Raw genomic sequence first — 17,259 nt, 5'->3', positions numbered from 1 at the left:
TAACATCAGTTTTTGGATATTGTTTATTAATTAAATATTGTGATCAGGATGGAGGTAGGATGTGCTATGATGTAAATGCGGTGTCCCTGCAAAGCTTGGACTTTTAGTCCACAGCAATACACCAAAAAAACTGAGCACAACAAATAAATATCTATATAATTTTATTGAGCTTTTTACAAAAAGAATTTATATAACATGAGTAAATGAGAATATTTCTAATATTTTAAAGCTTTGATAAGGGTTTCTGTTATAGTTCACTAGTAGAATATAGCCGCCAGCTCGATCTACCCAATATGCAATGGGGAACGGTGTTGAGCCCTCGTAAGGGGATTGGACCAATTCCCCCACCCAATGCATTGTAATAACAATCACAGAAGTGTTTGTAAGCATTTTGTTAAATGTCCTCAGCAAAAATTCCTTTAGAGCAAATAATTCAGTTTGCTGTAACTTAGATTAACTAGTTATTCCTTGAAAATTATCTAGATTACAACCACTTCCAAAATTCTGTAGCAAAACTAAGAAAGGCCAAGAGGAGGCAATAAAGCATTGTACGTACTCAAAGAATTACACTGGTTACCTGTCTCCTTTCAAATCTAGTTTAAGCTTATGATTTGGATTCACAAGATAATTTGAGGAATTAGGCCAGTTTTTTAAATAGGTTTTTATAGGTTTATGCACCACTGAGGGAGCTGAGATCACAGCAAGAGATACCAACAAAATTTCCATCAGTTAAGGATGACACACTTAGCTGTGACTGAAAAATCAAACCTTGAAGGGTTCAGCCACATGTGAGTGGAGCAATCTACCAAGAGAATTAAGGTGGGAGAGGAATTATTTATTTTGAAGCAAGTCAAAAACTTGTACGTACGTACTATGCTTGGAACAAATTTAAGATGAATGTATATTCAATTATTTACAGACCATTAACTGTAGAAATTTAGATGTTTTAAATACTTGAGAGGAATGAGTAACATAACTGTATCTGAATATGGTTTCTCATCAGTAGAGTGTTGGTATCATTTATAATTTGGAGAGGGATGTGGATGACTTGGTTAGTCAGAACTACATGTATTAGAAGCAGCACATTAGCGTTTATCTGCAATGTTATTTGGGGAGAATAAGAACAAAGTGTGGCTAAATCAGATACATTTTATGATTCTATTTGTAATATATATTACTGTAAGCACCCTTGTATCTTAAGGGGAAGAAATAAGATACAAACACCATACATAAATACATAAAGGAACAAAACAGAGCATTCACCCCATTAACACTAGTGCAGCAAGTGAACTTGGGCACTTTTCTACAGTCTAACACAACTAACTTGATGAGGCACTTAAACCGTCATTTTCACATGGTACATCAATAAATCCATTTATAGGGCAAGCACCAATCACATCACTAACTGTACAACAAATCCGTACTGCGAATGCTCAAAAGACAAGGTGACCAGCAGGAAATCTTTTTCAAAGCTAAACTCAGGAATTGCAAGAGGCATAAACTTACTGTCCAGTTAGTTTGCTTGGACAATGAACTACAGCGAGCTGTTTCTGAAAAATATTTCCTTTCAGGATATCTGGTCCCTGATATGAACAAAGGTGACCAGACCCCACAGACTAGGGTGCTCACAGTTGCTAATGAAAGGAAAGTGAAGGCAGTCAACTTCCCTAAGAGTATAGATTTTTCACATCTATACACAAGCATGTGTGTGACACATTGTGCAATCTAATTTTACTTACCGAGATGGCATCTTTTGTACATGTGTCAATTATAGGCTGCAGCAGATTATCAAACTCTGTCATATCCAGCTGGGTTTCTTCTAGTTGTTTTTGCATTTGCTGCTCCACAGCATGTGCCACCGCAGATGTAATTTGCTCCTTAAAAGACAGAGACCAATATATCACAGTAATTACTTTATCTGAAATAAAAGTCAACATAAAAACAAAGGGAAACACTCTCTGATCATATTTTAAATGATTTATAAAAAAAGTTTTCCTTGGACAGAAACCAGTACCTACTCACCCTCTCAGCGGTAAACAATATTAAAATCACCACAAGAATTACCACACACACCTGTTTGCTGCCCATCTTCACTAACCCCCTATGCTTCAAACCACAGTCTCTACCTTAACAGCACTTATTCAGCTTCTGGAAAAAGAAAAAAGTGTTACTTCTTCTCATATCTGCCTCAGCCTCTTAGCTCACATGGTTGCCACCAGAATAAGCAACTGTGTTGTATAGTTTACTCTAAGCAATACCTAGCACACAGCTATGTTGCACTAGTCATAAGTCAGCTCTGGAGGGCAGAAAGCCAAGTCACAGCAACTGCTGCAAAGTAAAAATGGCCAGGGAGATCCCTGAAGCTCTAGTACTACTGTACATGCCTACTTAGCAGCAGTGGACAAGTACCCCCCCCAGAAGGCAGGAGGCTCCCAATTGAGCTCTGGTAGAAAATACACCAATCTGTTGCTGCCGATTGGCTGTAGCTTTAGCTTAACAATATTGAGAGAACTAATTTGATCTTGGCAGCAAGTTAACCTTAACTGCTAAAAGTAAACACATCTGACCCTGAAGTAAGTTATTGGTATGCTAAAATTTGATGTATTCTACAAATTAACATACAAATACCACACACAGATCAAAATTACTGCTTGCTGATACTGATATCCTCAAAAAACTGCCAGTTTTGTTCTACAAATGAACACCTCTCATATCTGGTTAAAGAAGATCTGCCTTCTTTCATATGAATTTGATCTCCCTTTTGTTCAGTAAAGTTCAAAGACTATTGCTTTTGTGCTTATGTTAAGCAAACACATCTCTCATTCTTTTGTTGAAATTTAACACTTTCTTTTCCTGCTACGCTAGTGCAGAATTTGTTGTTTTAGAATACTTGTTACATTGTACTAAAATACCACTTTCAATACAAAACAAGTTTGAAATAAAAGGCAGTGAGACCAGATGAAAACATCATAATGGAAATGAAATAATAGAAAACAGAGATGCCAATGTGTGAGCTGCCACAGCTAGGCACTGAACTATTTTTATGATGTCTTACAACTTTTATTTTTCACAGAAGACAGAAATTAGGAGCAGCACAGGATGCAGGGAGTAAGCCAAGCAGTACTAAAATTGCCTTACAAAACGGAGTAAGGTTACAGAAGAGTTTAGTATGAGAAAGATCTCTTCTGTCTTATTTCTATAGTGTGGAAGGCTTTTCCCTTATGCAGTGATGTGGTCCATACCAAACAGGGGTGGCTTTTTAGTATCCATGTTATGTGTCTAGTAGCATAACAGAAACAATCAGCAGCAGTAGTGGTATTAGAGTTGACAGTTTTCCTCCTCCTGATCATTCAAATCAACATCACCAAGATCAGGGAGAGAAACTGCCTGCTGCCATACCGAGGTCAGGCATAACTAGTGGAAGTCACCTACCTGTCTCATTGTAAGGAGCTGCTGTTCTTGTTGCTCCACATTCCACTGACTTTGCTGGATGAGCTCCTCTATAGACAGTGTACCCTGTGGGGGTGCAACAGTTGTCACTGGAGGCAAAGCTGATGAAAGATCCCTGTCCTGTGTCTGTTTGCAGAGTACTACCAAAAAACAACAAAGAAATTAAGCTGCAACTTGTAAAATAACGTTAGCAAAAGAAAAGTAATTTAACTTCCTCTCTGGTTCATTCCTGAACTCTGCCCTCAGCACAGGCACATCACTTCTGTGAAGTGTCCAACCCCGTTAGCTACAGACAAAAAATCAGGATAGGGATCCTGGCACAGTAAGCAGGGTTCAGTGTTAATTTCTTTCTAGCCACTATTTGCAAGGAATTTCCCCACAGCACACAAAGCCAAGATAATGAGATGGTGCGCACACTTTGCTGGCATTTTCTGGAGATGGTCCGAATCAAATGGTGTTTTGCCAAAGTACAATGGCAAGCAAAAATCATTTTAAAGGTTCCATGATGAGAAAGTGTGTGATTAAGACAAAGGGTCAATGTTCGTGCATGAATGCAACATAATGTAAGCCACATTGAGCCTGCAAGTGGGTGGGAAAATATGGGATAGAAATGCAGCAAATAAATAAAATAAACTTAACCACACATACACAAAAACTTACATCATACTTTTACTTATTAACTTAGTTTTATTTCAGAAGTGAAATGTTGTTTGTTATTTATATAACCTAAAAGGATAAAAACAAAAAAACATAAACCAACAACAAAAACTTTACCACGCAGTAAGACCCTCTCCCCACCTCCTCAAAGCCTACAATCTAAAAGGCCTGTTCAGTAGAGGTTAGTCAATTATTCTGGACCCAGAATGGGGTTCAGTAACAACTTCCAGCACTAAACTGAACTCAGTCACACATGTTAGAACAGTAATCTGAATATTCTTCACCTCTGTGCCTCAATCAGTTAAACACAAGATTTCTCAGCAGGTACTCCCAAATGGTACATAAACTCTGCAGCCTCAAAGAATAAGGATAACTCGGCCTCTTGCCTTACAATTCATGCAGCAAAGGTACAAAGACATCTATAAAGACACACTTTCTTGTGCAGTTCTCCTAGAGCATAGAAACACTTGCAATCATAAGCCTACAATTCTATATACTACCGATAGCACGGTACAAGCCTAGAAGTCATACTGTGAGACAATCAAGAAGAAGGGGCAAGGGAAGGTGAGATCTGATGATCAAGTATTAATTGTGGTGGCAAGAGAAAGGGGTTCTTACTAGATTTTATAAGATAAGCAAAGGACTAGTTTGTTAGTGGTCACATATATAAAAGATCATCATGCTGGGGCACCCCCATATAATAATTTGGTACAAAAGGAACATTATGCCAAAATTGACCCTGAGAAGATAAACTCTATGCTGAGACCAATGTTGCATTAAACCCATCATCAAGTTTCCAGAAATGGCCAACCCAAGTTGTTTACTTTATTTACAAAATCTTGATATAACGCAACTCATACTAAACAAATGCAGCAAAGCAGTTAAAATATAAAACTCCCAGAAGGGGACAGATTGATAAGAAATAAAAAAGGGAAAAGAAAGATAAGAAAATGGAGAAATTAAGCTTGGTTGTGTGTGTGGAAGGACCAATTAAAAAGCCAGGTTTTAAAAGAAGTATATGAAGATTCTGTTTTGAGAGCTGTTGGTAAAGCATTGCAAAGTTTGGGAGCAGCATAAGTAAAAGTATTTTCTCTGTAGACATCCAAATGAAGACAGGAAGGAGATGGAAAACATAAGAAAGCATTCTGAGATGATCGATATGTTCAAATAGGAGTGCATGGGATCAACAAATCCGAGATATATTCAAGGGCCAAGGAAAGACCATTGTGTACCAGAAGTTTAAATTGCATTAAAGTAGAGATTAGCAGCCAGTGTTCCTGCATTAATAGCAGTGTAATATGATCAAATCGTTGAGCCTTATGAAGAAGTTTAACTGCTGTAGATTGTATAAGTTGTAAACATTTAAAGGATGAGAGCGAGAATCCTGAAAAAGACAGAATTATAATAATCTAAGTATGTATTAAACAAGGGACAAAATATGCATTCCAATACAAGCAAAAGGCAGATTGAATCTAAATGAATGAATGTACTGCAAGCAAAGAAAGAAGAATGTTCAACCTAATAATTCTAACTCCCTCAGAATAATTTAGGGTGTATCCAATTACAATAGTAGCTGGTGGTAGGCACAGAATGGACTAGGGAAATGAATAAATTCACATTTGAGTACATTAAGAGATAATTCATTATCATGAAGCCAAGAAGAAACCTGTTCCAGGCAGCAGCTGGGGGAAGGGGGAAATGGGAAATGATATAACGCCTTTCTGTGTGTGTGTGTTTTTTTTTTTGCAACTACATTCAAAGTGGTTTACATAGTAAATACAGGTATTTATTTGTACCTGGGGCAATGGAGGGTTAAATGACTTGCCCAATGTCACAAGGAGCTGCAGTGGGAATCGAACCCAGTGCCTAAGGAGCAAAGTTCGCTGCACTAACCACTAAGACACTCCTCCAAAGGGCTGTATCTGAAGAATCAGAAGTGAAACTATATAGGGAGGAGACAGTGGAGTGAAGGCGAGAGCTGCAGTGTCCTATGTGCGCCAAGCCATCAGCACAGGAGAGACCCATTGCGGAGTGATGTGGCTACAACATCTAAGGGAGACCGGAACAACTCAAAAAGTGTACCCTACCTGTGGCACAACCACAACCACAGCCATATCAAGTATCTTGGGAGCATCAAAGGAGAGGGAAATGCTGGACTTTCTCATCTGAATTGAGGAGTATGTTTTGTTAGTTATGGGAAAAGGAAAGGTAAACTGAAGAGTTTTTTTTTCAAGTTCTTCCCAATCAGGTCCTATGGATAGACATTTGACCTCTAAATCTCAGGCCACATTGCCCAATGAGACTTTCCCTTTGAAGCAGGCATCTTTAGGCTCTGCAGAGAGAACCCCTCCTCCCACACCAAGTATCTCCATTTTGGAAGCTGTCTCCTACAACGTGCCTATATCTGGGACTGCGTTAGGGATGGTTTTACCCATGGAGAGGGGCGTATCTGGAAGCCGGCGGTAGGGGGGGCCAGAGCCAGAGAGGGGGGGCACATTTTTGCCTCCCCTCCCCCCACCGCCGCCACTCTCCACCCCCTCCCCCTCCCGTCAACCCTCCCCCGCTGCTTACTTTTGCTGGCGAGGGGCCCCAACCCCGCCAGCCGAGGTCCGACCTGCAGTCTTCATATTTCGTCTTCCTCCGACTCCTCCATGCCATGATGTAAGTAACGCTGCTGATTCGTTAAATCCAGTTCGGAGTCTGACGTCGCAGCACGTTGTACGCTCGTACAACATGCTGCGACGTCAGACTCCGAACTGGATTCAACGAATCAGCAGCGTTACTTACATCATGGCCACGGAGGAGTCGGAGGAAGACGAAATATGAAGACTGCAGGTCGGACCTCGGCTGGCAGGGGTTGGGGCCCCCCGCCAGCAAAAGTAAGCAGCAGGGGAGGGTTGACGGCGGGGAGGGGGGCCAGGGCAAAATCTGCAGGGGCCCAGGTCCCTGTGGCCCCACGCAGATAAGCCCCTGCCCATGGACCACTCCTCTGGAGAAAAACAAGCCCAAATCTCCAAAGCTGTGATTTTTCCTTCTTTGGAATCATCTAAAGTACCTACTCAAGATATTATTTTAAAAGATATTTGGAGTGTTCATTAGGACTGAATACAGGATGGGAGGGGTTGTGGGACAGCTCTTTCAATTTACCCAAGAAGCTGTCACAAAATTGAAGGATATGAACAAAAAGTACCTCCATGAAAAGAGAATCCATATAATGGAACCTCGAGTTGCTAATTTACAGGCTACTGTAATTAGGGCAGTTCCTTTACCCATTAGGGGTTAGAGTGCCCAGAGAATTCCCCGAGAGCCAGGAATCTTGGATTGTTGAATTTTCCTGTAAGTGATTACTATCTACATAGATATTGCTTCAGAAATATTTTAAGGACGCATTATTACTTACAGATGATATAAAAGTTTCCCCAATGTTATCTTCCTTTTAAATCTTGAGCAGATGGCAAAAAAGGAGACTGATCTCCTGGAAAGAGATAGCCTTAACTTAACTAATTTCCTGGAGGCCCCGATATAGTTCATTCTATTCAGCTAAGAAGGAAATTGTGTTTGACTTTTAAACCAAGGGTTTTACAGGCAGGGGATACTTTTTATTTATTTATTTTTGAGGTTGCCCTATAAATGTTTGATTTCTTGGCAAGGGAAGCAGTATACTTTTTATTTTATTTTTTTATAACTCTCAGTTTTTGAAAGAGAAAGTTTTTAAATCACTTATATGGATACTCTATATATTAGCCACTCACAAGTAGGGTTTGATTAAATCTTTTGGTTTCCTCAAAATAATTTTCACATAAATTTGTCTGACTCCTCATGTCACTTAAATTGACTTATTTTTTCCCACAGTGTTTTTCTGCTATTGTTTCCTTTATGGTTCTTTGTAAGAGAAATTAACTAAGAAAATTGTAACTAAAAAAAAAAAGAAAAGAAGTGAAACTATAAACAATTTCAATACTGGTGGCATAGCAGTAGGGACGGCAGCTACAAGACTGAATGAGGGTAATCAATGGAGAAATGAAAATAAAACATAGGTGTAAGAACGAAGTCTTGAAGGACTCCACATTCTGAGATGTTTACTTGAAAGATTGTTATAGATTGCAATTTGAAAAGACTGGTAAGAAAGAGGAGATTTGAACCAGGAATGGACATTACCTGTGATGCCCATTACAGCTAGACTATCAAGCAACATAGTCCTCGTTCACAAAAGGTAATAGAAATAAAACTAAAGGCCTAATTTAATACATTATTTGACAAGCTTTCAAAGGCAGAACACTTCTTCAGGTCTGTTATATCACAAAGGTAAGAAAAGGTAAAGATACTTAGATCTGGCTAGTAATTTATGGGCCTGTCCTCCTGAAACCTATCCAAACCTTTTGTAAAAACTCAGCTATAATACTGATCTTGACCACATTCTCTGGCAACAGATTCCAAAGCTGAATTGTACATCACAGATTATAAACAAATTTCAGGATGTGTTTTTTTCATTCAACGGTTAGTTTCGCAGAATGTCCTAGTAATTACCTAATAAAATAAATAACCCTTTCTTATAAACTTATTTAATCTCCTTTTCCAAGCTGAAGACATTGTTTGACCTTTTTTCATAAAGGAAATATTCCTTTTCTAAGCTGAAGAAATTCTGTTTGGCCTTTTTTCATAAAGGAAATATTCCATCCCCTATATTATTTTGGTTGCTGTACTCTGTATGTTTTCCAGTTCTTTTTTTTTTTTTTTTGAGATATGACAACCAGAACTGTAGTAGCATGTGTAATGTGCTGATTATGGTCATAAATGTTTGCTTACACCATGTCACAACACATTAAAAAAGACTGAAGAATTAGTAGCAAGGAGGGGTCTAAAACCAAACTGCAGACCTCAAATGACCAAAGAGTATATCATTGTTCAAAGAATAAAAATGGAAAAGGGCCGCTGCTGTCCCAAAAGGATGCTTATAAATAATATCAACCACAGATGGGATACAGACAAATCAGGGAAAATCATCTTCAAGACTTCAAGATAGCATTAGAGGCAAAAAAACATAGTAAAAAATTTCTTTCAGTATATTAAAAGTAGGAAGCCAGCAAAAGAATCGGTTGGGCACTGGATGACCAAGGGTAAAAGGGGCAATCAAGGAAGACAAAGATGTAGCGGAGAGATTGAATAAATTCTTTGCTTCGGTCTTCACCGAGGAAGATTTGGGTGGGATACCGGTGTCGGAAATGGTATTTCAAGCGGATGAGTCTGAGAAACTTACTGACTTCACGGTAAACCTGGAGAACGTAATGGGGCAGTTCAGCAAACCTGAAGAGTAGAAAATCTCCTGGACCGGATGGTATTCATCCTAGAGTACTGATAGAACTGAAAAATGAGCTTGCGAAACTTCTGTTAGTGATATGCAATTTATTCTTAAAATCGAGCGCTGGTACCGGAATATTGGAGGGTGGCCAATGTAACGCCGATTTTTAAAAAAGGTTCCAGGGAGATCCGGGAAATTATAGACCGGTGAGTTCTGACATCAGTGCCGGGGAAAAATGGTAGAGGCTATTATTAAAAACAAAATTACAGAGCACATCCAAGGACATGGATTACTGAGACCAAGTCAGCACGGCTTTAGTGTGGGGAAATCTTGCCTGACTAATTTACTTCAATTCTTTGAAGGAGTAAAAGAACATGTGGACAAAGGGGAGCCGGTTGATATTGTGTATCTGGATTTTCAAAAGGCATTTGACAAGGTACCTCATGAAAGGCTACAGAGGAAATTGGAGGGTCATAGGATAGTAGGAAATGTCCTATTGTGGATTAAAAACTGGTAGGATAGGAAACAGAGAGTGGGGTTACATGGGCAGTATTCACAATGGAGAAGGGTAGTTAGTGGGGTTCCTCAGGGGTCTGTGCTAGGACCGCTGCTTTTTAATATATTTATAAATGATTTAGAGATGGGAGTAACTAGCGAGGTAATTAAATTTGCTGATGACACAAAGTTATTCAAAGTCGTTAATTCGCGAGAGGATTGTGAAAAATTACAGAAGGACCTTATGAGACTGGGGAAACTGGGGCGGCTAAATGGCAAATGACGTTTAATGTGAGCAAGTGCAAAGGTGATGCATGTGGGGAAAAAAGAACCCGAATTATAGCTACGTCATGCAAGGTTCCACGTTAGGAGTTACGGACCAAGGAAGGGATCTGGGTGTCGTCGTTGATAACACACTGAAACCTTCTGCTCAGTGTGCTGCTGCGGCTCGGAAAGCGAATAGAATGTGGGGTATTATTAGAAAGGTATGGAAAACAGGTGTGAGGATGTTATAATGCCGTTGTATAGCTCCATGGTGCGACCGCACCTTGAGTATTGTGTTCAATTCTGGTCGCCGCATCTCAAGAAAGATATAGTAAAATTGGAAAAGGTGCAACGAAGGGCGACTAAAATGATAGCGGGGATGGGACGACTTCCCTATGAAGAAAGGCTAAGGAGGCTAGGGCTTTCAGCTTGGAAAGAGACGGCTCGAGGCGGAGACATAATAGAGGTATATAAATAATGAGTGGAGTGGAACAGGTGGATGTGAAGCGTCTGTTTCACGTTTTTCCAAAAATACTAGGACTAGGGGCACGCGATGAAACTACAGTGTAGCAAATTTAAAACAAATCGGAGAAAATATTTCTTCACCCAACGCATAAACTCTGGAATTCGTTGCCGGAGAACGTGGTGAAGGCGGTTAGCTTGGCAGAGTTTAAAAAGGGGTTAGACGGTTTCCTAAAGGACAAGTCCATAAACCACTACTAAAATGGACTTGAGACAAATCCACAATTCCAGGAATACATGTATAGAATGTTTATACGTTTGGGAAGCTTGCCAGGTGCCCTTGGATTGGCCGCTGTCAGAGACAGAATGCTGGGCTCAATGGACCCTTGGTCTTTTCCCAGTGTGGCATTACTTATGTACTTATGACTTCAATGAATAGTGCAAACCTTATGCCCAAGAAACTGAAACCATCTTCATCTAACACTTCTGTAGTATTTGGCTATTTTATAAACCTTCTTTGTAAGTCAGGAAATAAGAAAATGGGTTTGTACTTCTCAAACCACTTTTATTTCCAACCTGAAGTACCCTTTTTCTTCCTCCCCTTCCGATGAAGCCCATAATCCCAATCCTCTCTGCCCTTTTCCAATTGAGGTGACCAGAGTTACACACTGTATTTAAGAGAACATGCTATGGATTTATGTAAAGAGAATTACATTTTCTGTTCTATTTGTAAATCCTCTTAATTCCTTACTTCTATTTGTCTTTATGACTTTTGCTGAACACTAGTCCAACATTCAATGTTTTCGGTGAAATACCCTCATTAACTCCAAGATATTTTACCTAAGTGGTAATGGACAAAGCAGAGCCAATCACTGTGACGTATGGAATATTTTTCTACAAATAGTCTTTTGGATATTTTTACATTTGGATTACTCAACTTTGCAACTGAAGCTCAGGAACAGTTGATACACTGCTGTCCAAATGGCCTCAGAATCTAAGTTTAACCTGTGGCAATGGAGAGAAAAGTGACTTGCATAAGGTTACAATAGGGTCAGTGTAAGAAGTTGGATTTAAACCATTACTTCCTTGATTTTCGGTCTGCTGCTACTCTATAAGGACACTCCCTCACACTGACTACACTTACCCAAACAATAAAAATAAAAAAAAAAACAACAGAAAACTTGCCTCTCTAAAGATGCTGGAGCATAGGATATATGCTCTCTCTCTGTACCTTAAAATCCTAATAGCGAGTGCTATCTTTCACCCTAAGTTCTGCCCTCCAGACCACATTTCTTGCTCCAGAATAAGGGTACAACTAAACCTTCTCAAAGCACAACACAAAGGAGTACATTAAAATAACTTTGTAATTAGAAGTGACACCTGCTCAACATTTCCTTTTAAGAAAAATATTACTATCAAGGGTCACAATTGAATATGTTACAATTTTCTAGAATTCACTCTCCTGAACAGAAAAGGATATCCACAAAATGTCAATATACTAACAAGTCACAGTGTGCGCTGGGGACATCCTGCAAAAGACAGTTAACATGTCCAAAACACTGCCTGGAAGTCAAGGACAGAGTGAGAGAAGATGAAAGGAATCGAGACTAGCTTGGGATATGATGAGAAAACTACAGAACAACCAGTCAAAACTATTAGTTAATGTAATTCTCAATCCTAGATAAAAAAAAATAAGTTGCTCAATATACATAGCAACAGTTCAGGACCATTTTAGTGAGTCTATCACTGACAACACCCTCTTATTTCTGATAACAAGCATATTATATTAGGACTTACTCTGCTGTTGCTCCAGGGCTAGCTTGTATTTATAATAGTTATAAAAATCTCCTCCAAAGAGGAATGAAAATTTGGGGTTTTCCTTTTGCTTTTCCATGGTCATCTTCTCAAACTCGGGCCCATTCCGGGCCACAAACTGTGCGAGTTTATCGATGACATTCCGCAACTCCTGGTCTGTGCAGAGGAAAAAAATACTCATAAGTCCAGTGCTCAAGCAAGAAAAGTTACAAGGTGTCAAAAGTGTTTGTATTTTAATTGAAAACAATCTTATATATCAAATGTATTTAGAATTCTTCAAGAAATAGTGAAAGGCCAAAGTATTTGGCCTACACTAAGCTATTAGTTGAAAAGTAATCCATATAAAACAAACTAATATCTACATCAACAATTTATAATGAACTCTGGTATTCATTCCACTTCAGACAACCGATTTAAAAGTGTTAGTGAATTCCAACAAATGCTTCATGACCAGGACAAATAAAAGGAGAACCTGTAAACCAGGAAAATATACTTAATGCTCCACATCTGACAATAGTGAGCAACACATATATGGGAAAAAAATAAATCATAATATGCAAGTAACAATTATAATAACAGCATGGCGATTAGTGCCACTTTTTACAAATGAATTGCAGTTGCACCCTTAGCGTAACAAGGGCAGGGCAGTGGGGGTGGTCTTCCCTGGGTGCAGGCAGCAAGGGGGCACGCTGAGCAGTTGTGCAGCTGTCGGATATGTCGGTTCCCTACCTCCTCTGACGTCAACTTCCTGTTCCGGGGCAGGGAACTGGCACAGCTGGAAGCCTTGCAGCTGCTCAGCGCACCCCCTTGCACGGAGGAGGAGGTGCTCTGCCCCAGGTGTCATCCAAGGTAGGTACGCCACTGTGTTTGGGTACCTTTGATTTCAAAACTAAATTATGAGATCATCTGACCTAGCATTCTACACACCTTTCCATACTGTACATATAGTTTGTCTTCATTTAGACACCCATACATTTATCCTAATAATTTTGTTCTACCCATCCTCTCTTTCTGTATGTCTCAAATGCATTTGCCCCATGGTTCCCATTAAGATGTTTCATTGTATTGTACTGATATTGTGAGCATCATATTGATGTTATCTGAATATTCTTGTGTGTGCCTATTAAGGTATGTCATTTATATTGTGCTGATATCGTATTTACCATATCTCTATTTGTACTTAACTCACACCTTTCTCAGTAATAATTCAAGGTGAGTTATATTCAGGTGCACTAAGTATTTCTCTGTCCTTACAGGGCTTGCAATCTATGGGGTCCTTTTACTAAGCTGCGGTAAGCACTAGTGCATGCTTACCGCAGGTTAATAGGGCTTACTGCGGGACATGCTGAGGCATCTCGTAGTGAAATTCCACTGTATGCACGCAAACCATATGCTAAAAAATATTTCTGAATTTTTCTCAGAGGGGATGTGACGGCATAAATCATTCAGTGCAGATACATTACAGCAGGAATAGCAAGTGAGCCCTTATTGCCTACAAAACATACGGCAGTACGGGCTCACACACTAATTTTGTTAACAGCTGCAAACAAAATGTCAACATTAGTGCATCGCCATTAATTGGGAAAATCAGACATTTTCTGGCTGCGGTAAAAATGGCCTTAGTGCAAAGGAAAGACCTTCGTAAGGGCTCGCTAAGGCCACTTTTTACTGCAGTTTTGTAAAAAGACCCCTAGTTTTGCAACCAAGGCACAGAGGATTAAATGACTTGTCCAAGATCACAAGCGAAAGCAGCCTAATTTGAACTGAGCTTCTCTGGTTGTCAGCCTGGTGCTCTAATCACGGAACTACTCAATCTGACTGTTCCAGTGCGTGCCTATTAAAAAGGGTCTTATTCATACTGTGCTGATATTGTAAATATAATATTGTTACATAAATGCTGCCTATTATGGTGTATCATTTGTACTCTGCTGACATTTATCATATTTGTTATATGACTGTTTTACTGTGCTATAGTAATGAGTATATTTCTGTCATTTTATCATATTATTCCTATTACTAGGTTTCAATTTGACTGTCTCCAAGTTTACCTCATTAATTGTACGTATGCTTACAGTTATTTCCTTATTGCTATGACGTTATCAGAATTGTAACTTATGTTACCTTGGGTATCTCTCTTTATAAAGGCAGTTAATACATCGTAATAAATAAATTACACTGAAACAGTCTGTGAAGGCAAATAAAGCTTGCATGCCACACTCATCAACACACTGCCCTTTCCTGCTACAATATCACATGCCCCTTTAGTCGGTTTCATTCCTGCTTTTCCATTACCAAGGATCTTTGTGCATGTCTTATTGTAGCCAAAACTTGTAGTTTAAATAATAAAATGTGAGCTGATGCATCACTGCATTCCATAAACATCTATCTAGGAGTGCTACAAAATGATCAAAAATAAAATCACGTTATGTTTAAAGTTGGGAGCAGAATTATGGTCAGCAAAAGCATTACCACATTTTTTGACTATATGAAAAACACTGAGGTTTTGAACTTGGCGCCAGGATCACATAAAAGATCTAACAGATTTTATCTTCACGGTCTGGCAAGGGTCCAAAATTTCATGTATCCTATATGACAAAGCCTGTAGGGCAGGACATCATCCTCAACACAAATAAAGACCTTACACTGAATCTTGACCATAAAGAGGCCAAGATCAGATAAGGTGAACATGTTTTTATTTCACAAATGCCTATGAATGTTGTAACAAATTAAGCCATAAACATATCCGAGGCAATAATAAGAAACCTCACACTTTGACATCCCATACTCTTCTTCTGTCTCATGTTAATCATGCCATGAGAAACGCAAAATATTTCAACGTCTTGTGTCGCCAAATACAATTCATATACAAAATAATAATACACCAGAAAACATTTAACACGACACAACTGTACTTAGATTTTAATACATTAGGAATCACTACGGCAACAAAAAAAAGAATCATGCTACTGACAGAAAAACATAGAATTCCGTTAATCGTGGGCCTAACTACAAAACCAAACAGTAAGAAAAATGTATTAGTAAGACATCAGTGGGAAACCATTTCTGCCTTCGTGTGGATCCATGAAGGCTTGCCCGCGTACAGTGGAACAAAGTGGAGACCACCACGGTATAAAGAACATGGTCCAGACTGAGGCCCTGCCGAGCCTGGCAATGGCAGGCCTCTAATCTCACCTCCAGCGAGTTGCAGGGCAGCATGCTCCACCAAACAATGAAAAGCCTCTCGCTTACCGTCTGGAGGAAGAGGTCCCTCCATGCTGGTAGCTATACCTTCACCTCAACCTCCCTTCGGGCACAAACCCAGCACTACCAACGACCTCGATCTCAACCTCCTCCTCCTCCTCCGTCCACGACCACACGTAGCCTCGCTGCCGGAGTGCCGCTCGCTCTAGCGCTCGTGACGTCAATACGCCTGTCGCCGACATTTGCACGCAGACAGAGGCCGATTACGTGAACGTGTGTGACGTTTCCTCGTCATCCTGGTTCCGCCCGCGGAGGTTCACCTCCTTGCTCAATGGTTCCGGCCGCAAGCGGCCATATTTGATTTGGGCAAAATACCAACTTGAGTGAGTGAAAGAATGCAGTAAGATACGGCGTTATGGAGAAATTCACAGAAACAAAAGGGACATAATAAATGCTGATAGTAAGCGCACTATGGGAATAGTGAAATAACCTACTGTACCTGCATGTAACTCACCTTGACCTAAGACCAATATTACATATTTTAACCTTCCAAACTGTCAGATGTTGCTTCATATGCCTATATTAAAACCCAAGACAACCACTGTTATTCCCACCTTCAGGACCCTTGAGCACGTTTACAGGATTTTTGTCTTTCATGCTTATCATATTCACCAAGTACCCTAGTCAGACGTTTAGCTATTCAGTAAGGTACACCCATTTGGCACTTGACAGTAGCTTATAGCTGGGCCACAGTAAATCTAGAGATCCCTGCATGTTGTGAAATAATAGTATCAAAAATTGCCCACTATGATATATATATATATATATATATATATATATATATATATATATATATATACAGGTCTCTCACGATTCATTAATCAATGTCAAACTATAACACTGTATATTACTTCTCATATATAATTCTTCTTATGTTAGACCTCAGAGGTAACACCTCTGAGGTCTAACATAAGAAGAATTATATATGAGAAGTAATATACAGTGTTATAGTGTGAAATAATAGTATGTCATTAGTGTGAATATTTTGCCATATCTGGTAAAAAAAAAAAAATCCAAGCTATTTCAATTAAAAAAAAAGCTCCATTGTTTCAGAAGCTGATCAAGTCCTGCATTTATCCACTGCATATATTGTCTTGAAGTTTTAGGAAAATCTGCATTACAAGTTTTACATGGAGTGGGCATAAAACTAGGGACTAGATAAATTTCTCCTGAAAAAAAATGGCACTAACAGGCAAAGCACTGCTGTAGCTGGGCAAGATAGTTATAAGAATAGCCATACTGGGTCAGACCAATAGTTCATCTAGCCTAGGATTCTGCTTCCAACAATGGCCAATCCAGATCACAAGTACCTGGCAGAATCCCATTTAGTAGCAGCATTCCATGCTACCAATTCTGGGGCAAGCAGTGTCTTCCTCCTCGTCAGTCTCAATAACAGTCTATGAACTTTTCCTCCAGGAACTTGTCCAAATCTTTTTTTAAGTCCAGATACACTAACTGCTGTTACCACATCCTCCGGCAGCGCGTTCAGAGCTTAACTATTCTTTGAGTGAAAATAATATTTCCCCTTGTTTTAAAAGTATTTCTATGTAATTTTG

At 39.4% G+C, this 17,259-nt stretch overlaps 1 protein-coding gene across 5 annotated transcripts in view; it reads right to left on the bottom strand.

Annotated features, from left to right (window-relative positions):
- Positions 1–15,843, bottom strand: part of CHERP (calcium homeostasis endoplasmic reticulum protein) — a 117,176-nt gene extending 101,333 nt beyond the window's left edge. For 3 of the 5 annotated variants that reach the window (XM_030217785.1, XM_030217789.1, XM_030217790.1), the window contains exons 1-4: positions 15,692–15,843; positions 12,425–12,598; positions 3,433–3,590; positions 1,740–1,877 (exon numbers count right to left, since the gene is read on the bottom strand). In XM_030217785.1, the coding sequence (XP_030073645.1) occupies positions 1,740–1,877; positions 3,433–3,590; positions 12,425–12,598; positions 15,692–15,716 (495 nt within the window). In that variant the 5' untranslated portion in view covers positions 15,717–15,843. Of the gene's footprint in view, positions 1–1,739; positions 1,878–3,432; positions 3,591–12,424; positions 12,599–15,634 lie in introns of all 5 variants that reach the window. The other 2 variants (XM_030217786.1, XM_030217787.1) reach the window with 2 other exon arrangements.
- Positions 15,844–17,259: the final 1,416 nt, after the last annotated feature.

The sequence above is a fragment of the Microcaecilia unicolor genome, chromosome 11 (assembly GCF_901765095.1).
Source record: "Microcaecilia unicolor chromosome 11, aMicUni1.1, whole genome shotgun sequence".
NCBI lineage: Eukaryota > Metazoa > Chordata > Amphibia > Gymnophiona > Siphonopidae > Microcaecilia > Microcaecilia unicolor.
This window is presented reverse-complemented; position numbering and strand designations above follow the sequence as displayed.